The sequence below is a fragment of the Petaurus breviceps genome, unplaced genomic scaffold, assembly GCF_028583685.1.
Source record: "Petaurus breviceps papuanus isolate PSGF00001 unplaced genomic scaffold, PetGlider_PUasm1.0 90822, whole genome shotgun sequence".
Classification (NCBI taxonomy): Eukaryota; Metazoa; Chordata; class Mammalia; order Diprotodontia; family Petauridae; genus Petaurus; species Petaurus breviceps.
The window spans coordinates 23,390,097-23,416,313 of record NW_027187351.1 but is presented as its reverse complement, the minus strand read 5'-3'; the positions used below and the strand labels follow the sequence as shown (position 1 = coordinate 23,416,313).

At 35.1% G+C, this 26,217-nt stretch overlaps 1 protein-coding gene across 3 annotated transcripts in view; it reads right to left on the bottom strand.

Annotated features, from left to right (window-relative positions):
• Positions 1 to 26,217, bottom strand: part of ADGRB3 (adhesion G protein-coupled receptor B3) — a 923,661-nt gene that overhangs the window by 508,416 nt on the left and 389,028 nt on the right. For all 3 annotated transcript variants that reach the window (XM_069070720.1, XM_069070722.1, XM_069070721.1), the window contains 4 exons: positions 15,230 to 15,394; positions 14,017 to 14,181; positions 3,008 to 3,109; positions 2,494 to 2,600 (listed from right to left, as the gene is read on the bottom strand). In XM_069070720.1, coding sequence (XP_068926821.1) covers positions 2,494 to 2,600; positions 3,008 to 3,109; positions 14,017 to 14,181; positions 15,230 to 15,394 — 539 coding nt within the window. The remainder of the gene's footprint in view (positions 1 to 2,493; positions 2,601 to 3,007; positions 3,110 to 14,016; positions 14,182 to 15,229; positions 15,395 to 26,217) is intronic.

The window sequence follows — 26,217 nt, the reverse complement described above, 5'->3', positions numbered from 1 at the left end:
TGGGTATGATGCAAGCAAATACATATAATTTCATGGTGTAATTTGGTTAAAACATAGACTACAGAAATGACAATAGTAATGATGCCTAATACTTCTATTGTGCTTTAAAGTTTGCAGGCTGTTGTTCAGTTGTTTTTCAGTCATTTATGATTTTTCATGACCTTGTTTGGATTTTTCTTCACAAAGATACTGAGTTGTTTTCCATTTCCTTCTTTAGCTCATTTTACAGATGAGGAACTGAGGCAAACAGGGTTAAATGACTTGTCCAAGACTACAGAGCCAGTAAGTGTCTGAGCCCAGATTTGAACTTAGGAAGATAGGTTTCTTACAATAGTATTCTTGCTATTGTGCTACCTAGGTGCCTAAAGTTAGTGCTGTGCTAATATCTTGTTTTATCCTTGAGGATAAATGCTATTATTATCCCCATCTACAAATGATAAAACTGAGACTGAGAAAGGATGTGTGTTATCCAGGGTCACAAAGTTAGTAAATATTTGAGGCTTAATTTGAACTCAGGACCTTCTAATTCTAAGTCCAGTGCTGTATCACTACCTTGCTATAAGAAATGAGCCTAGAAATGGAGAGGAGTGGGAAAAATTTTATGCAAATTGTTGGAGGGTCTTGAATGTTAGAATAAGCAATTTAAATTTTGTTCCATAGCCAATGGAGATACAATGAAGTTTTTAAAGTAGGAATAATATCACCACAGCAATTGCTTGGGCAGGGGGGTGAAGTACGTTTTGAATATATGAGTGACAGACTGAGGAAGACCAGTGAGAGAACTGCTAAAATACTCTAGATAAACAGAAGGAAACAAAACAAAAATGTTTTTCATGTATATATTAAATTAGAAGGTAAAAAAAAATAAGGCACAATCTTTTTGAAGGGCCTGGATATTGGGATTTTATGTCTGATTTGACAGAGCCTCTGGATAGTAACCATCTTGACAACATCCTATTATGATTTAGAAAAGAAGCAACAAGGACATAAATTTGGGTTGTATTCCTACTCAGCAGGAGTAGAAGGCATTGAATGGATTTTGTAGAGCAAGAACAGAGGAGACCTGATTGTTGATTGAATATGTGGGATAAGGAATAAGAGAGAATCAAATATAGCACTAAGGTTATTAACCTGGGTTTCACTATGGATAAATTAGAGGGAAAAGGATTTGGGATCAAGATGAGAAATTCAGGTTTGTACATATTGAATTTCAGCTATAGCTCCTAGGTGGAGATATTCAGCCAAAAATTGAAAATATAAGGAGGGAACTTAAGTGAGAAGTAAAAGTGTGGAGAAAAAGATTGGAGAATCATTTCTAGAGAGGTCATAATTAAAATAATGGAAGTAGATGTGCTATTTGAAGATTTCCATCTTGGAAGACACTAGCTAATAAATCATCCTCCTTATACTTTAATGCTGAAAGCTGTCTTCTCATATATTAATGCATTTGACAAATGGAACTCTAAATTTTACTGAATACTGAATTTCATTCTATAAAGCCAAGTTCAACCAACATTTCTCATACACAAATCTAACCAAATAAAGTCTTTGCTTAGATAACTAGCTTTCAGAATGAAAGTATAAACACACATTAATTAAGATCTGGTCTTTAGTCATGTTTTACATGTGCATGCATATGACAGCAATAAAGTAAAAAATACAAATTAAGTGTAGTCAGCCTTAAACCATCTTAACTAAAACGCCTTGTTGTCAATGTTCAAAATCAAGGTTGGGCCACTTTCTAATTCTACCTTTCTTCCCATAACACTTAGTAGAAGGAAGCTCCTACTGAAGTACAACTATCCCAGGTAATGATACTGACTTGTGCTTGTAAAATGTCAAGCATAATTTAATTGTCCTCAAAATATTCATACATCACACTCTATGAATAATTCAATGGTGTGTGGGAAAAGAGAGGCTATCTTTGGAACATTTGGCCTACGTAATCTTTCATGAGTAATTAATTTTCTTAGTAATCTGGTGCAGTAACACTGCAGGTTAGTCATTTGCACATGTCTCAGTCTTAAGCTGCAACGAGAAATTAGATATCTAAAAGATGCACCCTCTATCATCATTTCTCTGCTAGTGAACGATAAAAGAATTTAAAGTGTCATAAAATTACCCAGGGTGGCTGGAAGCAACAGCGTGTCATTTTCTACTGAAGAAAATATTTTATCAGCCAAAATATGTGATTTTTTTCCTCTTCTTTGAAGCTGAATCAATTTTTAAAAAAACCTTATCATTATGTTAGATAGAGGATTCTTTCATTTAAATAGCAGAATAAACAACAACAAAAACCCTGGGAACAAAGCAATTTAGTATGAATTTAAAAAAAAACACAAATATTCTGTCACAGTATTTTTTTTTCCTCAAAGGCATTTTTCATCAGAAACATTTTACTGATTTGATTCCACAGCAGAAGGTTAAATTCTCACACATAGATCATTAGCAAAGAATAAACAGAGCAAGTACTAAAGCTGGCTTTGCACCTACTGAATGCTGCAAGTGTCTGTATTCATTTGATATGCATCTTGCAAAGCTTGGCTGTTCCCAGAAGGCCACTCCATGAAGACTGAGAGAGCAGCGTCTGCTAGTGGTGCCTGCAAGTCACAAAGAACAGAGAAAAATCTTTATAACAGAGATGCCAGAAAGCATCAAAATAAATGCAATGCAGACAAGAGGTAGCTTTTTTTTCTTAATCCTGCATATCAACTTATATTACTATTTTGCTTTTCCCTAATACACACTCCTTACATTGAAAGCACTCTAATGGTTTTAGCAAAATTTTCTGGGTCATCTCATTAGCTCATAGGTTTTAATTTAAAATAAAACAATTCATGAAGCCCATTAAGTATGTTATTTGCTCCTTCTGGTTAGCTGTTAGAGAATCTTATTCACAGGTAAGGAAAAAAAAGGAGATAGAAAGGAGGATGGTATAAACAGGAAGAAGAATCTTCTTATTCCTATCATTAACGGTGACTTGAATTGATTTTTTTCCCTACTGTACCTGTGGCATTCAGAGGACATCGGTTGAATGCCATATCTCCTGCTGGAGTTCTTTTCCACACCATCGACATTAGATTATCCTCTGGGCATATTTCATAAGGTGCTGTAATTTAAAACAGAGGAAGCTAAATAGTGAGACAAAATACTTATTCTTTTCTTAAGTGGCAATAAATAATCCTCATATACAACCCTTGTAACTGTAGAAATCATTCATATTCTTTTTTCTCAATTTTATTGATTTGTGAGAGATATCTTTATTTAAAAAAAATTCTTCTGCCTGGATTTCACTTGATAACATATTGCTGATATATACCAATGTCTTTGCATCCACAAATGAACATTTTACTACTTTAGATATAAATAATTTTTCCCTGGCAGTGAAAAAATGGATTTGTAGGCACAGAGCCAAGCAAAAATGATTATAATGTTTTTAAGGTTTTGATGGATTACTCAATATAAGGACTCCTGACTAATTGACAACAATTTTTAGATCATGCACAGAAATAGGAACTATAAAAAAGTCCTTAAAAGACACAGCACATTTTATATTCTTGTTTTGTTTAAATGAATTACAAAGATATGAAATTTTATAATGTAAAATATGGTATATTGTTTTGTAATGTGTAAGATGATTTAATCTATCATCATTATTATTTTTTTGCTTTTTTTGGAGGGGAAGGTAGGGCAATTGGGGTTAAGTGACTTGCCCAAGGTCACACAGCCAGTTTTTGTGTTAAGTGTCTGAGGCTAGATTTGTTGACCTATCATTATTAATGAATTTGAGGCAAAGTTATTTCACATTTCCATAATACAGCTTTATTTTATTTTTTATATATATATATATGTATGTATGTGTGGGTGTGGGTGTATTTGCTTTTCAGAGAGCAATTGGAATTAAGTTACTTGCCCAAAATCACATGGCTAGTGAGTTTGTCAAGTGTCTGAGGTCGCATTTGAACTCAGGTCCTCCTGACTACAGGGCCAGTGCTCTATTTACTGTGCCACCTAGCCACCCCTATAGTATAAATTTTGTTAATGCAAGCCAAAAATAAAAACTATGATAGAAATTATTTTATTCATAGAGACTTTCTCTTCCATCTTTCAATATGATATGCATTTAAATTTTTACTTTCTGAATTTGTAAGTAACTCAATGAACATTTGGAGACCTTAAGAATTTGGAATAAATATTTATTTGAAACAAGCACAGAATAGCAAAAGTATTTTTGATTTTATATGCACAGTGGGTATCATATTACTTCCCTTCTTAATAGGTGGGATAGGGGCTTGAGTGAAGGAAGAGAATTTGAAACTGAAAATTTTTTAAAATGAATGTCAATGGGGTGGCTAGGTGGTGCAAGTGAGTAAGAACACTGGCCCAGGAGTCGAGAGGACTTGGGATCTGTTCCGGCCTCAGATACTTAACACCCACACAAAAAAAAACTGTTTGTGTAACCTTGAGCAAGTTACTTAACCCCAATTGCTTATAAAATAAATAAATAAATAAAATGATTGTTAGAATTTTTAAAAGATATATATATATATGTGTGTGTGTGTGTGTGTATATATGAGAGAGAGAGAGAGAGAGAGAGAGAGAGAGAGAGAGAGAGAGAGAGATTAAATAGCTATCCTTTGTACTTGGACAAGGCTTCTGCTTCTATGATTGAGAATGACTGCTGTCTTTGATATAGTTTGGAAAAAAGAGACCAGCCATGTTTCAGTCACTTAAAAGGATACTTCACTGAAGAATAATAGCTAATGCTTACATAGCACTTTAGATTTTGCAAAATACTTATCTTAGTGAATGAGTTCATATGTTATTAGAAGAATTGAAACACATCAGTTTTGACATTCGTACTATCAATAAAACCAGATGTGAAGTTAACTCTTCACTTTCCAGCTTCAACTCTGTTGTAACTACAAGCACGTGTTTACTTTCTCATTTCTATAAAATCTTTATAACACTGTTCTAGACAAAAGCAGCCAGCACTGGACCTGGAATTAGGAAGACCTAAATTCAAATCCAGTCTCAGACACTTACTAGCTATGAGACTCTGGACATGCCACATAACCTCTGCTTGCCTCAGTTTCTTCTCCTATAAAACTGAGATATCATCTACCTCACAGAGTTTTTGAGCAAATGAAAAGAAATGATATTTGTAAAGTGCTTAGCACAGTGCTTGGTATAGGAGTGGGTGCAGCCTTTTGATTGAGTCCAAGCTTTACAGGACAAATCCTTTTATTAAAGAAATTTGTTCTGTGAAGTTTGGATTCAATCAAAGGGCTGCACTTGAGGAACTAGAGGGCCACAGGTGGCCTGAAGGCTCCCTGCCCCTGGGTACATAGGAGGTATTATATGGATACTAGCTATCATTATATATTAATGGTATCCTTTATGAAAAGATGAGAAAATATACTAAGATGAACACCAGACCACATATTATCAGTCCCATAATGAACTTTAAGGTGAAGAAAATACAAGATTCTTTTGTTGATTAAAAAAAACAAAACAAAACATACCCTTAAAATACTCTGTGATATTCTACTACAAATAAATCTCCAATGTGTAGGTTAAAATCATATAAAATTTCTTATTCAGTATAAACATTGTGTTCCATGAGTCTCTGAATACCAATATCTATATCTCACCGAATAAAAATATCTTAAAACTAGAATGAACCTAAGAGGCCAACTGGTCATGGAATCATAGACTTAGATCTAGAAGGGATGTTAGAAATTCTCTATTTCAAGTCCTTCATTTTCCAGATGAAGAAATGGAGACTGAAGAGGGTAAGTTACTAGCTGAAGTAACAAAGGTACTAAATAGATGAGTCAGGAATTGAACTTAGTCCTATTGAATCTAATTATGTGATACTTACCTTTTGACTCTGCTGTCTTCAACAAAAATCTAAACATCATATTGGACAAATGAAAATTTAAACTTTACTTGCAGATATTCAGTAAAGGGTAAACCACAACCTCTGGAAACAGCCTACTCCATTTTTGTGTAGTTCTAATTCTTAGGAGTTTATTTTTATTCTATTTTATTTTTTTAAGCAATCAGGGTTAAGTAACTTGCTCAAAGTTACACGGCCAGTTATTTCTGGGTGTGGTGCTGAGTGTCTGAGCCCAGGATTCGATCTTCAGGTTATCCCAACACTGGAGCTGGTGCCCTTACTCGCTGAGCCACCTGGCTCCCCCTAAGCAATTGGGGTTAAGTAACTTGGTCAAGGTAACATGGCCAGGTGTTTCTGGGTAGGTGCTAAGTGTCTGAGCCCGGGATTCAATCCCAGGTCATCTTGACACTGGAGCCGGTGCTCTTACTCACTGTGCTACCTGGCCGCCCCATTTATTTTTATTTTTTTTATTTTTAGCCTAAAAATTATTTTCCCCTTTTTAGCATTCATTTTTTAAATTTTTAACTTTCTTCCTGTAGACCCCATGAAAATAATTCTCATCTCTATTCCACACGGCAATCTGTCAAATACTTTAAAAAAAGCTATAATTTTAAATGGTAGCCTAAACTAATTTCATTTTTAATGATCTGTTGTTAATGTAATAAGCTATCCAAGACAGAAAAATAACAAAGATTAAGCAAAGGAGAAAAGATGACCCTTCTATGTTCTGATTTGAATCTGAGCATCATGGCATCCAGTAATGTCAAATTACATGTGGTAGGATAATATTAGCCTGTAACTAACAAGCTGCCCTTCCATCTAGGCTTAAAAGTAAGGGCCAGGCAGATGAAGCTTTGAGAGTTCTCTCAAAGTTTCAGCATTTGAGCAGTCTGGGAAAACAACACACATTAATAATTATCCCCATGGCAACACATACAAACAATAAGCAAAAAATCAGCAAATATGGGCACATAGATTGATGCCTGATGAACTGTCTTTGATTCTTCCTCACTGATGACCATAAAATTTTGTTTATTTAATTAGGAAGAGTAGACAGGAAAGCCTAATAACTTTTTCTCCTTACTAAGAGATAGATGTTGAATCAGATCCTTATTAATCCCACAGATGGTCTCTTTCTTGTGGGGCATCCTGGAGTTATGATTTATTATTCCACTTTTCAATGTGTATGTGAGGTGACTTGGCAAAAACAAGTGGACCAATTTAAAATGAATTTCATCAATACTATCTATATCTGCCCACTAACTGCTCTTATCACTGAATTCTTCACCTATGTCTATGTTTATACATGACTTCACTGTGTTCACACATGCGAGGTTAGAGTCCCTTTGAACAAAGACCAGAGCAGTGAGGTATAATAAAAAGAGCATGGGAATTGGTGTTAGAAGATGCCTGTGTTGCTAACTCCTGTAAGTACCCTTTGTGAAACCATAGTTGTTGTTCAGTCATGTCTAACTCTTCTTGACCCCATGTGGGTTTTTCTTGGTAAAGATAGTGCAGTGTTCTGCCATTTCATTCTCCAGCTTGCCTTACAGATAAGGAAACTGAGGCAGAGTAAAGTGACTTGCCCAAGGTCACATAATAAGTATCTGTGGCTAGATTTGAACTCAGGAAGATGAGTCTTCCTGACTCCAAGCCCAGGGGGTAGACACATAAATAAATACAGCACTATTCTGTCTAAAATAAGGCATTACCCGGTACCTCAGAGTTTATATTTCCTTTAAAAATATTCATAATCCCTATTCTCACAATCTTTGAGAATAATATTATAAGTAACCATGAACCAACTACAAAAATTTGAAAAAAGCAAGTAGAAATTTTAAAAATAAGGCTTTCCAAATTTTTTGTTAAAAATCCCTAGAACTCTCAACAATGAAGTTGGGATGGTAGATGAAGCAGAAGCTTCTTTCCTTCTAACTCCTTTGTTTATTGTTTCATCTTGCATATTTTACACTAATTCATTTCACTTCCAAAGACATGAAGTACTTAGTATGTGCACACATTATGCTAGACTCTGGACATATGCACACTCATATAGGTATCATCTACAAAAAGATAATAATTTAGCTCATGGGAGTAGATTATAGGACCATAATTCCAATTTAAAGGTCACACAGTCCATTTCCTTATTTTAAATTTGAGAAAATTGATAGAGAGTTTGAAAGATTGCAGAACAGAGCAGTAAGGTGACACAGTAGAGTAACAGTCCCGGAGTGAGGAGGAGCGGAGTTCAAATCCAATCTTAGACTCTTACTAGCTGTGTGATCCTGGGCAAGTCAGTTAACCCTGATTGCCTCTCCCCCCAAAAAAGATTTGCATAAGGTCACACAGGTAAGTACCAGATAGAATTTGAACCAGGAATTGTTTTACTTTTAAATCCAACCTTCTTCCTTACATCATGCTGAGATCACCAAGAAAGGAAAGAGATGAGAAAAGGGTCCAGAACAGAGGTCATTTTAGACCTTTTGCAATACACCATTAAAAAATACACAGGGGTAGCCAGGTATCAAAGCGAGTAAGAGCACCGGCTCCAGTGTCGGGATGGCCTGGGGATCAAATCCGGGCTCAGATACTTAGCACCACACCCAGAAATAACTGTCCGTGTAACCTTGAGCAAGTTACTTAACTCCGATTGCTTAAATACAAACAAACAAACAAAAAAACCCAAAAAACCACAACTCATCACACCATTCATTTGTTTCTTTGAGGTGCTAACCATGACTTCCCCTCTCAGATTTCCAAATCAAGTTATGGAAAAACTACCACAAATTCCTTTCAGGCATGTAAATAACTTGTTTTCACAATTAAACTGAATTATGTATTTTTTGTAAATAATATGCAAAAGTGGTCTAATTCCTACAAATCTGGAAGTATTTATGACCTGGGTAATTTCTTTTGAATATATCCTAAATGTATTCATTTTTATAAACAGGAATCATATTGGGGATCAAAAAGCAGGATATAGCAGCTCTTGGCAAATGTGCATCTGAGGAGTAGGAAGAAAGATTCTTTATCATCAATTTGATTAATTATCAAGCCAAAATTATATGTATATTATGTTTCTTTATTATTGAAAATAGAACCCTTCTTAGCACACTTGATGGATTTGTTTTGTATCCAAAATAAGTGAGGCATGAATACAAATACAATAATGAAATTTGTAGTAGCTTTTATAGGGAAAATTTTCTAAGGAACATATGATAGAACTAAAAATAAAACAATCAAAATATGTTCTTTTAAAAATGTTGAAATTTTGTTAGTGTTTAAAAAAAAACAGAAAATGCCTTATAAAGTCATTTGTGAAGCCTTGTAAATTTTCTCCATTTATATCATTTGAATGTAATTTTGGAACAAAATGCTTTTGAAACCATCAACAAAAAAATTTGTTATTGACCATGCAAAGGTAAATGGGCAGTTGCAGTTGTGTGCAAATCAAGCATGTCAGAAATAATTTGTTCTTTTAAAAGTCTGCAGTGTTGAGAAGAAACTTTATTACCATTATCACTGAAAATTAAGAAAAGGATGTGCATTCCACCTCCATACACCCTGTTTTCTACTCCATCTTCATTGCCACAAAAACAAGGAAAACTGTCCTTAATTTGTCATCAACACCTCTCCTGCTCCTCAGATACACATTTATTATGAACTATCACATCTTTCTTTTGATCTCTCTCTCTCTGCTTCCTGTCTATAGAAATGAGCAGATTTTGAATACTTTCAAAAGAAATTACCCAAGGCATATATACTTCCAGATTCATGGGAACTGAATCTCTTTTACATGTTATTTACAGAAATATGTAATTCAGTTTAATTGTGGAAACAAGTTATTTACAATCCTGAAAGTGATTAGTATTTTTTCCCCTATAACTTGATTTAGAAATCAGAGAAAAGAAAATATCAAGGTTAGCACCTCAAAGAAACAAATGAATGGTATTATAATTAATATTTCTCATGGCATTTTCTTGGTACTGCTTGCCTTAAATTACATAAGCTTTTAAACAAATCTAGTGAGCAAAGATGCCTTGAGAACATTTTCCCTGTAAATAAATTTGTAAAATATTTTACTAACAGCAGGTGGCAATCTTTGAAAATCTGTTTTCAGCAGCACCATTTTATTGCTGTGGCTACAAATGTAATTTCGAAGGACAAACTAAGAAAACCTCTGACTATTCAGAGATTGGCTCAGATAGCTCCAAATATAAAAAGATTTATATTTAATCTTATCTATAGTCCTAATGAAAATTCTCATGGGACCAAATAAATGTCTAAATATGTTGTTGTTGTTGTTGTTGTTTTTCCATTTAGACAGGAAACAAAGTAACATTCTCTTGCTTTTCTATGCATGTGTCCTCAAGAAGACATTGCAGGAAGAGTATTTTTAAAAACTAAAATTTGCTATCACCTAGGAAAAGATATGTTAAGCTCAGTGTTTACCAGAAATTTGTTCCTATTTTGAACAAACACACTGCTTTTTTTTTCTAATACCTGCACAAAAGAGCATTTTTTACTTTTAAACCAGGCATCATTAAGTCCAACTATGTGCCAGGCACTATGCTAAGTGCTGGGGATCCAAACACAAAAATCAAACACTTTTTGCCCCCAAAGAGTTAATAGTCCATCTTTGGGGCAGCCAGGTAGCACAGAGAGTAAGAGCACCGGCTCCAGTGTCGGGATGACCTGGATCGAATCCCGGGCTCAGATACTCAGCACCACACCCAGAAATAACTGGCTGTGTAACCTTGAGCAAGTTACTTAACTCCTGATTGCTTAAAAAAAAAAGTCCATCTTTAACATAATTTAAAATTCTATATGGAAAGAGGTTGATCTACTTTAAAAAAAACATACAAAAGTAGAGAAATATTAAGTATTGACTCCTTTCTGTCAGTTCTATTAAAATCCTTAATTGAATGTGAGTTTCTTTGAGAATGAAAGTAATTAGGTGAAATTTTCTTTCTTTCTTATATTAATAACTAATTATTGGATTGATATTAAGTGTTTTCCTCTTTTTTATTTCCTCATTCAGAAAACTCCTGTAGGTTATTCAGGCAACCTTTAAAGTGCAGGTCTGATAATGAGATGAAATCTTGGGCGAAACCAGGAAAATTTAGATCTGATCAAAAGGTAAAGAAATTTTAGTTTAGGTGAATTGGTGGATTCTGGCCCATTGTGTTTTGGTCAGAAAGGTCTGGGTGGAAGTGGTTTCCCCTTTTGTCTAGATTACCCTAACCAGAGTGGTATGGATCTAGATAATTCTCTTTGACCAAGACAGAGTGATCAGATTCTCATTCCCCAGACTTTCATTAGAATAAACTCACTTCTCTTCATAATATTCATTCTCTCATAGCTTGTTAATCAATCAGAGTTGATTTCCACCCTCAGGACCATGCACTCTTCCAAGGGCATATAAGTGTTGAGTGGATTTCATACGGGGTCTTTGGTTTAGGAGAGACCATCAAATGACCCTCCTTTTGTTAATTACTCTGTAGATAATTAATAAGATGATTAATTATCCAGAAGTTATATCTCAAACTTTTTATGCATCACACAGGATTGATACTAGTTCATATAATTTTAGAGTAGAAAGTTTCTAATATTAGTGTGTGAATACACTGGTTTATAACCAAAGGTCAATGACCTCAGAAATTATAAGGCAGAATATCAGAGCTGAAAGCAATCTTAAAGTGAACATCTAGTTCAACCCTTTCATTTTATAGAGATAGCAGTGAGGTCCAGGGAGCAAATTGAAATGACTCACCAGAGATAGCAGGTTAGTGGCAGGGGTGTAGCCCAGAAACCAGATCTCTCAAGTTAGAGTACTTTTTCCATTTGATCACATTCAGAAACCTATTTCCAATCAGAAACCTCAGAATGATCATAGAATTTTTGGCTACTACAACTATTATCAAAGCATGAAATTAGGTACTTCTTAGATTTGCTTATTTCTTAGGTTTGTTCCCACTACATGACTGATACTTTCATGGACCATTAAAGGAATTTCATTAGTGTTAAGAAATGGTTTCTTCCCTAAAGAATCTTCATCCTTTTCTGTAGAATGAAGATCTAGGTAGGGCTTTGTGATTCTCCGTTCTATTCTAAACTTAGAATTAGGAACTCCTTATGTAATTAAGACTTAAATTTATTATATTATAATGATGACACTCCTCCAAGGTCTTTTTAATAAAAGAAAGGAAAATTTGGGTCCTTCTCAAATTCTCTCATTTGATTCTGACAACAACCTTGTGTATATTATTATTGTCTTTGTATTTAAAATGAGTCCGTTGAGGCTGAAATGTACAAAAAAACTGAGATTCATAGCTATGAAGTGATTTTCTCATGGTCATGACGTTAGCAGGTTTTGTAAGCAGGATTCAAATTTGACTCTTTGGTGATGCCAACTACAGAATATTTTCTATTTCCTCATGCTCTCTTCTATTATTTATAACAGTTATCATTTATATAGTGCTTTATAGTTTATAAAGTAGTTAGGTGGCACAGTGGATAGAGAGTTGGGTCTGGATTCAAAAGACTTTAATGCAAATTTGGTCTTAGACACTTATGAGTTGTGTTACCATGGGCAAATCAGTCATTTACCCTCTGTATTCTTCAGTTTCCTCAACTGTATAATGGGAATAATAACAGTATCTGCCTCCTAGGATAGGCATGAGGGTAAAATGAGATATTTGTAAAGTGTCACTTTTGTAAAGCCACCTTTCTCAGAATGGTTATAAGTACATCTAATGTTATTCATAATAGGAAATGAGTCAAAAGAAATACTGAAAAGTAGAACCCTGATTAGTTCTGTCATTTTTTAATTACTTTGTACTCAGTCTTCCTATGACATGATTTACAAAAGCCTGAATTTTGTTATATCAAAACGTGAGGGCGTTTAGTCCCAACCATTGCTAGTGCCTTTTCTTTGGGATTACTACCTATTTATACTATATATAATGCTAGGCACAATGCCTAGCCCATAGCAGTTAAGAAATACTTGTTTCCTTCCTTCCTTTTCAACATTTTATCATTTTATCTTACATTGGGAATTAAAAATATAAGTTGTATCTCTAATGTACAAATGAGCAAATCAAGGCTCAAAGAAGTTATGAAGTTATATGACTTGGCTATCAGATAGTAATTACAATGCAACTGGGATTTGAAGCTAGGTATTCTAAGTAGAAGTATATTCCTCTGTTGTACCATATTGCCTTTTAAATTTTTATAAAATTAATACTTTTAATTCATGCCTTTTGTTTTTTATCATAGTCATTTAACCAGTTGAGACAAAAACATATCTTGAAAAACAATTAAGCAAAAATATCTGATACAATTACTGTCATTGGCAATGTATACAATATTATGCCCTATGAAAGTATCTTACCTCTCTTTTAGGGAGAAGTATAAGTATATATCTCTTTGACTCTTACATTTCATTGTGTAAGGATGAAATTTCTTTTAACTTTGGCAGAAAAAATAACTTTTCATAAAATGGATTAAAATAACATCATTTTACTGGTATAAATAATTTCAAGTAATAATAGCTAACATTTATATAGTACCTCAAAGTTTGCAAAGCCCTTTGTAAATATTAGGTATCCTCACAACAACCCTGTGAGGTAAGTGCTATTATTATCCCCATTTTACAGATGAGAAAACCGAGTCTGACTGATGTTAAGTATCTTGCCCAGGATTGCATAGCTATTGAATATCTGAGGTTGGGTTTAAACTCAAATCATCATGAATGGTGCACCCAGGGCATGATTCCTTATACCACATTTTATCAAGTTGGACAAGGCTTAACACAGTATAGAAATCTTTTCTAAATAAGGAATAGTACATATGTTACAAAAATAAGTAAATGAAAATCTTGGAGTAATTTTAAAAAGTAATTTAAAAAGTGAGTTGTCTATTCAGTTTAAGAATCACTTTCTATTGTTAATATAAATAAATCTAGTATCAAATCAATTTATAAAGATAGAGTAAAAAGACTGATTTGCCTTTAGGATTTTATTTCTCTGGTTTTTCTTCTTCTAGTCCATTTCATTCTGTACCCTTACCCCTCCAATTTCTATATAAACATAGTAGCCATAGGAAATTCTCACCAGGGCATCTTTGCTCACTGCATCTTCTGATCTCTTCACCTGTTCCTTCACATTGTTGTCCTGTTACTGCTGCACCTTGGCAAATCCTTATTCTCCTTTCCCATCCACCATCACATGACTTGGAACATCCACTCCAGTGACCCCATTGATTCCACTGGCCATTTGCTGGAGCAGATAATAGAAGAAACAGTAGCAAGTCCATTGGACACTATATAGAGAAGCTTAATAACAGAATGGAGTACTTTCATGTTGTTTTAAGCAATATAAATAGTTCTACTCTTCCATGAAAATCTTCCTCTCAGGCCTCAATATGGTGAGGACATGATATTGGCTAGGTTCTTGAAAACAATGTCAAGATAACATAAGCTCTAGTAATTCTTAGGAAGCTGAAAGAATTGGAAATCTAGGTACAGTGACTGGCTGTAGGGCTCTCACCCTAGGTAGGTTTGGAAAGAGGAATTATCAGACTTGCTAAACAGGCAGTAGATATTTTTTCCTCCATGAAGTTTGTCCACTTGAAGTACACATGGTTTGTAGTCTCTGTCAGTTAAGGTAATACTTACATTGATTAAATCATGAATCACTGAACAATTGAAATATATATTAGTGTCACTAGACTTTAAAATAAAATTCCCATTTGTATCACACCTGTAACATTTATATTGATGTACACTTAACCACTTTTCTCAGAATGGTTCAAGGTACATCTAACATTATTCATAATAGGAAATGAGTCAAAAGAAATATGAAAAGTAAAACCTTAATTAGTTCTGTTATTCTTTAATTACTTTATTATACTCAGTCTTCCAATAACATGACTTACAAGAGCCTGAACTTTATTATGACAAAACATGAGGGAGTTTAGTCCCAACCATTGCTAGTGCCTTTTCTTTGGGAGTACAACCTATTTGTGCTACATATAATTTGTATGTATGTGTTTGTCTACATATTATTTCTCACATTAGAATTTAAACTCTTTTAGGGCTGAGTCCATGTGTTTTACTTTCTTTATATCCCCAAAACCTATCACAGTGACTAACACATAGTACTTAAGAAAAGCTTGTTGATAGATTGGTTGTTACAAGGATCTTTTGGTAACACGTTCTCACAAAATTCACAATCTCATGATATAGATGCTAGGACTGTGGTATAGGGAGGATCTAAGGGCACCTGTACATGGTGGCAGGATCTGTTTCTGGTGATCTTCTCTTACCTGTACAGTCTGGGTTGTAACACTCTCTGCTCTCTGCCCAGGGACCTCTGCATTCAGAACCACCATGTGCAGCTGCAGTACACTGCCGGCTTCTCTGTTGTGTCCCATTAGCACATGTCACTGAGCACTGACTCCAGGAACTCCACTCCTGCCACTGTCCATCAACTATCAAAAGCAGAAAGAGAGATATATGGAGGAAGATCTGTAATGGGAATGCAAATTTGGAAGATCTTCCCTGCCCTTAGGCTAAAGTGCACCTGAAGCCTGGGGTAGGTAAGAGGCTTGTTTTTCAGTAGATACTTTTTGATTGGCCAGTTGGTCAATAAGGTTGTTACATTCTCTGAGCCAGGAGAAGGCTATATAAGCCCTGATGTGAGGCTTTGTTTTGGGGGCTCACTTTGAGAAGTGTTCTGTGATCTGATCTGGATTCTGGGAAACAGTCGTCCAGAGCCCCCCTGGCTTTGAAAAACCCAGATGTGGAAACCCAGATGTTGACTGGGTATGGATGTAATGGTTGGACAGTTTGAAATCTGTCTACTTGATCTGTTTCTGTCTTGATAATTCTGCCTGTATACTTTGAAGTTCGGGGTGCTGACCTTTTTCCCCTGAACAAGGTAAACGATATATGTCTGACTAATTAAAGTAAGCTTGTTAACTCATTTTGAGTTGCTTTCCTTTAACAAAGCAGATCCAAGAACCTGTATGGGCAGCCACCCTGAGGACACTTGGGGTGCTTGCTGCTACAAGATCCTATTGAAGGAAAACTTTGATGCAAAGTACATGATGCAAATAGTCCCTTTGAAGACAGAACTAAACAGAAGTATTTCACATTACTAATGTTTTACTTTTAAACAAATATAAAGTTGTTCAAAGTTTTATTGCATATTTAACTTCATTTGAGACTCATAACAAATCTGCGAAGTTGGAATTTTATGGGTAAGAAAACTGAGTTTGAGAGAGACTAAATGACTTGTCCGAGGTCACAACACCAGAAAGTGGTAGATCTTGGATTTGAACCTAGGTCTTCTGGTCCTTAGATACTATGCACTATGAAGGAGGAAGGTCATATATGAATTTACATATAATTTGCATGTACCTATATACACATTAAAACCATTTCTCATAACTTATTACTGCTATGCAAGAGAGTATTAATATGTTTTGAGTGTTTGTTTTTACTAATCTCTTGTGTTCACTATTATCATTGTAGATCCTCTATATCAAAGGTATATATATGAAACATAACACAAACACGATAAAACAAACAAAAAGTACTAAAATCAGATACCTACATAGGGAGGTTTTTTTTTAAGTCTATGGATTAAAAAAGAATCACAAATTACATGACCATGGCTATAATTTCTAGGGCACTTCTATACTTTACCTAGCATATTCATTACATGCTTACTATCTTGTCAATGAGCAGACAATTCACCTACAATTCAGAATCATCTATAAAAAAAATACTATGAGGGGAGGCCAGGTGGCTCATTAAGTAAGAGCACCGGCCCCAGTGTCGGGATGACCTGGCCACCGAATCCGGGCTCATATACTTAGCACCACACCCAGAAATAACTGGCCGTGTAACCTTGACCAAGTTACTTAACCCCAATTGCTTTAAAATAAATACTATGAAACCTAGCAAAAACAATAAAACTAGAAAGGAAATGAAGAAATTATATGATTTGTTTCAGGACTCAATAAAAGGGCCTGCACATATCAAAGAGAAATTTGCCTAATATAGACCTAGCTGCACTTTAAAAATACTTTATGAAACAAAAGACATCACAAAATGATAATTTAATAATATATTAATATAATTTATAAAAATAATTTTAATCAAAAATGCCTGACACAGTCTTCAGCTGTGCCATCTATTCAAAAGAACACATAACTTCTTCTAGGTTATCATTTGGAAAGAAACAACCTAGAATTCCTGTTTATTACACTAGACTTAAAAAAAAAACTTTTTCTTTTGTTTTACTAAGACAACATTCGTCTACTACATACTATTGGTACTGCACTGTATACTAAGCATACTATTAATGAGCTTTTGTAAATGGCCTCTGGCCTACTGGAGGGAATGATTTAATTAGATCAATGAAACATAGGTATAAATATTGTCAGAACACTTAGAATATATATGCATATATGTAGACATATCCATATATACACACTGCTATACAATTTAAGTAGTATAAACAAAGAAATAAAAAAAGAGAAATGGAACGAGCAGCATCTCTGAGACTTATTAGGAGGCCTTCTAGGTTGAGGTGATTTATAAGATGTGAGGGAGTATTTCACAAAATATTAAGGAAGAAATTAAGGAAGAATTGCAGTTGTCAGAGTGGCATGGAGATACTATAAGAAAACACAAGTCATCAAAGCACTCTAAGTGAGAGGGTTTATGTTATATGTGTTGATGAATAATGAAAACTGAGTAGAAGAAAATGCAGCTATTTGCTAAAATGTTTAGATATTAGAATGATTTATATTGGAAGGATGAAACATACATCACACAATTAAAAAACACCATTGATAGCATTTGCAAAAGCCTAAGGTTTTACATTCATTAAATTTTTTTATTTCATACTCTCTACCAATATATACATGTACACACACATGCCTTGAAGCTAAAATTAATGAATTAGGTAATAGTTGATGTACCAATGGTAATGCTCACATAAATCTGAACATTAGAAAACAGGGATGGAACTGTGGAATGATTAATTGATAAGGTTTATTTTATGGGGGGAAAGTATGACAACATTATTACCAGTAAAATGGATATTTTCTAGAGGTGTGGATTATACTAATTATTAGAAATTTCCTTAAGTTAATGTCCATCATTAATTCACTGATCCCAGATTGAAAGCTTCAAGGGAACTTAAGATCACCTTTCCCAACTCCCCCAATTTACAGATGGGAGATTGAAGTCCAAAGAGGTTAAATGACTTGCTCTTCATAAAAAATGGAATAAGTGACAGATTAAGGATTCAAATAATTCTGCTATAGAATCACACAATATTAACATTGGAAGAGAAAATTAGTACTCATATTCCTGATTAATTATTTAACATTTGAGGAAACAAAATCCTACAGTAGCAAGAAGACTTCCCTAAGGTCACACCGTTAGTTAATGGCAAGGCTAGGACCAGAAGTTCCTAGATCATTGACCCCCATTGATCCCACTCCATCCCCCAGAAAAAAAAGCATCTAAAACCATAACTCTCAGTTCCTATGTAGTCTATATCCATAATGTTGTGGGTTTCCTATAACAAAATAAATTATAACAATATTGGACAACAATGCAACAAAATATTAAAAACAACTACTTTGTAATGAAACAATCTTTGAATGTGCCTAGATTTCTACAAATATGAATTATAAGTATTTTTTCTTCTCTATTTCAGAAAACTTCTATTACATATATCCTGTTTTAAAGAAATGTAGAAATTATACAGTTGTGTGGATGTGCTTTGCCTGAAAACCAAATTTAATCTAATGCTCCCAAGCAAATTAATTAATTTTTTATATCATTAACTAAAACATTAATTAATTTGAAGTACTTTTACTAATGAAAGCAATTTTTCCTGTCAATACAGTTGGCCATGCTCAAATTTTGCAGATATGGCATAGACCTCTATTTCCCCAGTGGTGTGGGGAAAACACTGTCAGTCAATACCTTTATGGAAAGCCAAAGCTTAACAAGGCACAAAGTCTTACAAGTAATTATCTTTATCAATAAATTAATCAATAAATATGTTTTGAATGTCAGTTGAATGGAAGGCACCATGCCAGGAACTGCAGAGGACATAGAAGTTATAGGCATAATCAGTTGCTACTCTTAAGCTAGTCAACATGATTGGGAGAGAAGATTCAAGGCAAGGAAATCAGTCAATAAGTCAGTTAACAAGAATTTAATTAAACAATTACTAAGTGCCAGCTACTGTTCTAAGTACTTTGATTATAAATGAAGGCAAAAACTGCCCCTAAGGAACATACATTTTACATTGGGAGAGTGGGAGGGAGGGACAACACAAATAACTATAAATATACATACACAATAGGTAGAAAGAAATCTGAGAATGGCAAGGTACTAACATCTAAAGAGTAGGGAGACAGCCTCTTGTAAAAAAGTTGAACTTAAGCTAAGTCTTGAAGGAAGATGAAAAATCAATAAGTGGAATTAGGGAAACAGTATATTCCAGGAAAAGTCACAGAGACAAGATATGGAGTATCATGTGTGATTAACTGAAAACAGGCCATTGTATCAGGATCATAGACTATATGGAGGGGGGACAGTGTTAAAGAGTAAGAAGACATGAAACATAGGATGGTTCAGTTCATAAAGAGCTTTAAATTCCCAAAAGATGAGTGCATTTTTGCTGTTGGCAGTAATAGAGAGTCACTGGAACTCAGTGAGCATAGGTATAGGATGATATTATTGGACATACAAATTTTAGTCCTAAATTTATTTTTTCTTCTGAAATTAAGAAATAAAACAAACATTTCTATAGCAAAGTGCAATAGGAGAAAAAAGGATTGTACATTAAACTGGAAATCTATTATATATAGCTTGCTTTTCCTTTCAAATATATATTAAGGTTATCGCATAACTTTCTTTTCTATTTTTTCCCTTGTTCCACCTGCTGCTCTAGAGATGGCCACCATTAGACACAAATATATGGATATCTATATATGTAAAAACAGATATACACTTTTGAAAAATCACCTTGGTAGCTTAATGGAAGATAAATTACAATGGATAAGAACTTGATACAGTGGATCCATTTAGAAGACTATAGCAATAATTCAGGAAAGAGATACACTTGAGATAGTATTGTGCCTATATGAGTGGAGAGAAAGAATATTTATGAGAGTTACAAGAAAAGTTGAAAACACAAGATTCAGAAATAGATTGGGATTGTGGAGCAAGAGTGAGGAGATCACAAGACTGGATAACTGGGAGAATGGTAATCTCTTACAGTAAATTGGTAAGTTGGAAAATGATGAATATTTTGAGGGAAAGAGAATAAGTTCTTCTTTGGACATGCTGGTTTGAGATGATTACATGTTACCTACTTCAAGATGTCAAAGATGTAGTTAATGATGCAGAACTGTAGTTCAAGGGACAGATAGGGTTAGATATATAGATCTTGGAATCATCTGCAGAAAAATGATAACTGAACTCATGGGAGTCGATGAGATCACAAAGTGATATTACTATAGAATAAAAAGAGAGGAGAACCCAGGACAGAGCCCTGGGAGAACATTTTTCATTAGTGTGTATGATGTGTATGAAGAATCTGCAAAGGAGATTGAGGAGTACTTGAATCTGAGAAGAACCAAGAGAACAATGACATTAAAGCACAGAGAGGAAGGAATTTTCAGAAGGAGGAGAAAGTGATAAAAATGTCAAATGCTTCAGATAGGTCAAGAAGGATGAGTGTTGAGAAAATGCCATTAGATCTGTCAATTAAGAGAACTCTAGTAACTTTGGAAAGCTACTATCAATGGAAAAATGAAGTTAGAAGCCAGAATGAAGAGAATGTAGAAATGAGTGAGAGAAGAAACTGAGACACTAAAACTATTTTATTTTTTTGCTTTTTGGAGAGGGGAGGGCAGGGTAATTGGGGTTAAGTGACTTGCCCAAGGTCACACAGCTAGAAATTGTTAAGTGTCTGGGGCTGGATTTAAACTCAGGTCCTCCTGACTCCAGGGCTGGTGCTCTATTCACTGAGCCACCTAGCCACCGCAGAAACAATAAATCTTGACAGAGGCAGTTGGGTGACACAGTAGATAGCAGACTGAACAAGGAGTCTAGAAGGCCTGAATTAAAATCTGACATCAGTCACTTACTAGCTGTGTGACCTTAAGTCACTTTACCCTGTTTGCCTCAGTTTTCTCATCTGTAAATTGAGCTGGAGAAGGAAATGGCAAACCACTCCAGTATCTTTGCAAAGAAAACCCCCAAAAGAGGTCATAAAAAGTCAAACACAACTAAAAAGTTGCTAAACAGCAATCTTTCTTGGTATCAAAAGACTGACACTTCATATCTTTCCTAGTCCTGGAACTGAGTGTTCTACACACAGTAAGCACATAATAAATATATCTTGTTGTTAATGGACAATTCAAGTGACAGAAGTTCAGATGAGGGACAGATCAATATTTGTTAGCAAAGTTAGGGATATTTTCTTGGGAGAGAGTTGGATTTTACTTGAACCCTGAATAAAAGATAGGATTTAGAAAAGGATAGAGGATAACTGATATTTTTAGAGAGATCTAGGGCATAAGCAGAGAGCCAAGAATTTGCAAGGAATATTTGAATATGATGGGCTAGCTTATTTGGAGGAGCAGTTTGGTCATAAATTTAGATAGTTGAAGACCTGTTTATGTCAGGCTTTGGAGGTCAGGTTTAGGAGTTTATGATTGATCTGGAATATTAAGAAAAACTACTTAAGTAAGACTTTAGAACATGGAAATGAATAATTAAGTGGTATTTTAGGAAGATTAACATCTTGGAAAAAGAGAAAGTAGAGACATCAATAAGGAGCATATTATAAAACTTAAAAGCATGAAGTTGCAAGAATTATTGGTATAAACAGTGGGAATGGAAAGAAACAGAAGTGATAAGGTTTATGAAGGGGGAATTAAGAGAATTACTTGATTGTTACAACTTTAAGATAATGCCTCAGACAATTCTGGAGTGGTAGAGGCAACAAAATGTCAAGATAAAACAATTGTCCACCCCAAGACATCTTGAGAGGTTGGCAGGAGAGGTCTGTGACACCAGGCTGGAAGGCAGCACAGGTCACACTGTGACACCAACAGCAGGTCTTGGAAATGACTGCAACAGGAGCTTTAGGAGTTCTCAGCCAATATATTGTATGGAGGTCAGGAAGAGATTACAGGGGACCCTTTGATAGCATTAAGTTCAGGACCCTGTTGCGTTGTCCAGACTCTGTTCTGGTTTGGAATCTAAGAGTGCAGAGGAACAGGGAAAGGAGGGCTCTGGTCACAGTTCCAGGGTGTAGAAGAATGCTTGTGGTTGCTTACAGGGCAGTAGGGACTTTGCTTTCATTCTGAAGACAGAAAGGAGCACTAACATTTGAAGCTTCAGGAAAGCAGGGCCCCTGGTCATACTTCCAGGGTCAAGAGGAGCACCAACGGTTGTGGCTGTAAGAGAACAGCTTAACTTCCTAAGTAAAGATGAGATTACAGGCCAGGAGAGAAGTTACCATCCCTCTGTTTACATTATACCACCTTGGAAGCAGCAAAAACCTACAGCCCCACACCCCCCAGAGATACTTCTGAAAATAGCAGTAGGAAAAACCTGAAGTTTTAGGAAGTATACCCCAACCTGAGGAGTTCTGTACAACTTTAACATAAAGTTAAAAGTCAAGAAATAGGCTGAAAAAATGTGCAAACAACAAAAAAGTACATGACCATAAAAAAAACACAGGTGATAGGGAAGATCAAGAACAAATTCAGAAGAAAACAATCATTTAAAAACAGCTACAAGCAAAGCTCAAAATTAAAAGAAAACATGAATTGCTCAGAAGTTCAATAAGAATTCTTGGAAGAGTTCAAGAGAGATTTCCAAAATAAATTAAGAGATGTTCAGAAGATTCTGGGAAGATGATGGAGTATGTCAGGAGATGCTAAGCTCTCCATATTTACCCTACAAATAAGACAAATTAGTGCCTCGGAATGAAGGTCGAGCAGTAAGAATGAGTTAGAGTTGAGACAGAACAGTTGTCCTCCTGGATAACCAGAGAAGATCTGAAGAAAAATCCTAGGAAAGAGGTTTGGTACCTATGAAGTATAAATACTTCGAGGCTAGTTCCATTGAAATAGTAAGTGGTGAGTTCAGGGACTAATTGGTTTGGGAGGTAGCCTTGGCCCCAACCACAGGAATTTTCACCACCTAGACAGTGCTGGGAGTCAGGCGTCTGAGTTGGGGATGATTGATAAGGGATGCCAGAGCCAGTTGTGCTACTGAGATGCCACTCAGAACACGAAGGAACCAGCACTTGCCAGGTGAGTGAAGAAAAAGTTGGGTAGGGATACCACCATCTGTGGACACTTACAGAAGGGTGGAGTCCTTGGTTTCAGTTCCAGGCTAGAGAGGAGAAATGGTATATCTGACACCAGAGGTACCATCCCCTATGCCCAAGAACTAGAGATGATTACAATAAAAAGCTGGTACAAATTTAAAAATGAGTAGGAATAGGAGAAAGAATACAGTTATAGCAAATTACTATGGGAATAGTAATAATAATAGTATATATAAAAGTATTAATAACAGTTCATTTTAAGAGCAGGATACTGAAGCAAAAAAGGCTTCTCCTGTTTGAAAGAGAAACATCAAAAGGTCACCTGTCCAGAAAGAATTCATAGAAAAAGACTTTTAAAAGACTTTAAAAATCAAATGAGAGAGATTGAGGAAAAGTTTAAAAAAAAAGTAACAATCCAAGAGAAACAAGATTATCAAAAGAAAGTCAACCAACTAGAAAAGAAGATCCAGAATCTTAAGAAAGAAAACAACTGCTTGAAAATGAAAATTGGGCAAGGGGAAGACAATGAAATTATGAGATCAAGAAGTAGTAAAACAAAATATAAGAATGAAAAAATAGAAGAAAATGTGAAACATAAGAAAAACAACTGGTCTGGAGAACAGATCAAGAAGAGAAAACATAGGGGCAACTAGGTGGCGCAGTGAGTAAAGTGCCAGCCCCAGAGTCAGGAGGACCTGAGTTCAGTTCTGGCCTCAGACACTTAACACACACACACACACACACACACACACACACACACACACACAACAAACAAAAAACCTAGCCATGTAACCTTGGGCAAGTTACTTAACCCCAATTGCCCTCCAAAAGGCAAAAAACAAAGCAAAACAAAACAAAACAAAAAAAAGAGAGAAAACATAATAATCAGATGACCTGAAAGCTACAATAAAAAGAAGAATCTTGAAAAAACAATACAAGAAATAAATAAAGAAAATTGTCTCGAAGTTTTAGAAAAAGAGGGAAATGTAAGAATAGAAAAAGTTCACCAATTACTACCTGAAAGAGATCCTACAAGGAAAACCTACAGGAATATCATAGCTAAATTTCAAAACTGGTTCAAGGAGAAAATATTATGAGCAACAAGAAAAAAATTAAAATATGGCAGAGCCACAATTAGAATTACATAAGACCTCACAGCAGAGACACTAAAAGACTGCAGGTCTTACAACACTAATATTGAAGAGCAAAAGAAATATTGTTTTCACCAAAAATACCATATCCAGCAAAGTCGAGCATAATCCTGAATGAAAAAAAGGACATTCAATGAGTTGTCAGATTTTGTTACAAAAATGTCTGAATTTAATAAAAAATTTAACATTCAAAGTCCAAGTGAAATATAAAGTATACATCAAAGACTAATTACAAGGCAATCGATAAGGACAGACTATTTACTTTTTATATGAGGAAATATAAATTGTATGTCTAAGATTGTTGTTAGTAATTGGGTAGTCAGAAAGAAAGATTGGGGTAGATTTGAGTACGATGTGATTCTAAAAAGCAAAAACATTTAGGAAAAGGCAAAAAGAATAATTATACAAATGGGGTACAAGAGCAAGAACTAAGGAATTAGATGGGAGAGGAGGCCTAATAATTCTGGAACCCTATTCTCATCAGGAACAGGTTAGAAAAAGAACAATACATACATGTCTAGAAAGGTAGAAAAGTCTTACAAATTCAGAAAGAAATAAAAGGCTGAAGCAATAAGGAGTGGGGTGAGGATAAGGAAGGGATTTTTTTACAGGGAACTCTACTCACATCAGATCTGCTTGTGTGTATATCTATCTATCTATCTATCTATCTATCTATCTATCTATCTATCTATCTATCCATCTATCCATCCATCCATCCATCCATTCATCCATCCATCCATCCATCCATCCTTCCATCCATCCATCCTTCCATCCCTCCATCCCTCCATCCATCCATCCACCCATCCATCCATCCATCCATCCATCCATCCATCCATCCATCCATCCATCCATCTATCTATCTATCTATCTATCTATCTATCTATCTATCTATCTATCTATCTATCTATCTATCTATATTTTTATCTATATCTGTCTATATATGAATAAATCTTCTAAATTTATAAAGAAAAAGGAGGATGAACAAATAGAATAAGGAGGGGTATAGAAGGGTCTCTAGATTGATGGGAATGAAAAAATATGGGAAAATGGGGGAAAAAATCCTAGCATACTCAGGATGGCTGCTGCTTTTCTAAAGGAAAGCAACTCAAGAAGGATTAACAACCTTACTTTAATCAAACATATCATTTATCTAGTTCAGGGGAAAAAGTTAGCACCCTGAACTTCAGAGAACAGAAACAGAAGTTACAAGCAGACAAAAAATACAAACAGAAAAAAATAACACAATTCAAGAGACAGGGCTCCTAGTTATCTAACCATCACATACATACAGTGTTAGTTACCAAAGAGAAGCACCAATATCGGTATTTTCAAAGGTGGGGGGCTCAATGGCTGCCCAGAGTCTCATCTGGTCAAATCACACAACTCCTCCCAAAGTGAATGCTTAAGCAAAACCTCACCTCAGAGGTATATATAGCCTTCTCCAGGCTCAGAGAACATCACAACCCTCATGACCCACTTGACTACAAAGTAACTAAAGTTGTGCCTTCCTGAAAAACAAGCCTCCCACCACAGGCTCCATATGAGCACATTCAGCCTGTTGGGGGCAGAGTATATTTTCAAATCAGGGAAGGTCCTCAAATTAACTTAGGCCTATCAAGGAGCAGGAAAGATCTTCAAATTCCCATTACCATTATAAATAAAGAAAGAATATATATATATATATATATATTTGATATTTGGAAGGCTATAATAGTCTTCTAAATCCAGAGAGAAACAAGAGGACAAGGGAAAAGGGTGGGGAGAGAGGATAATGGAG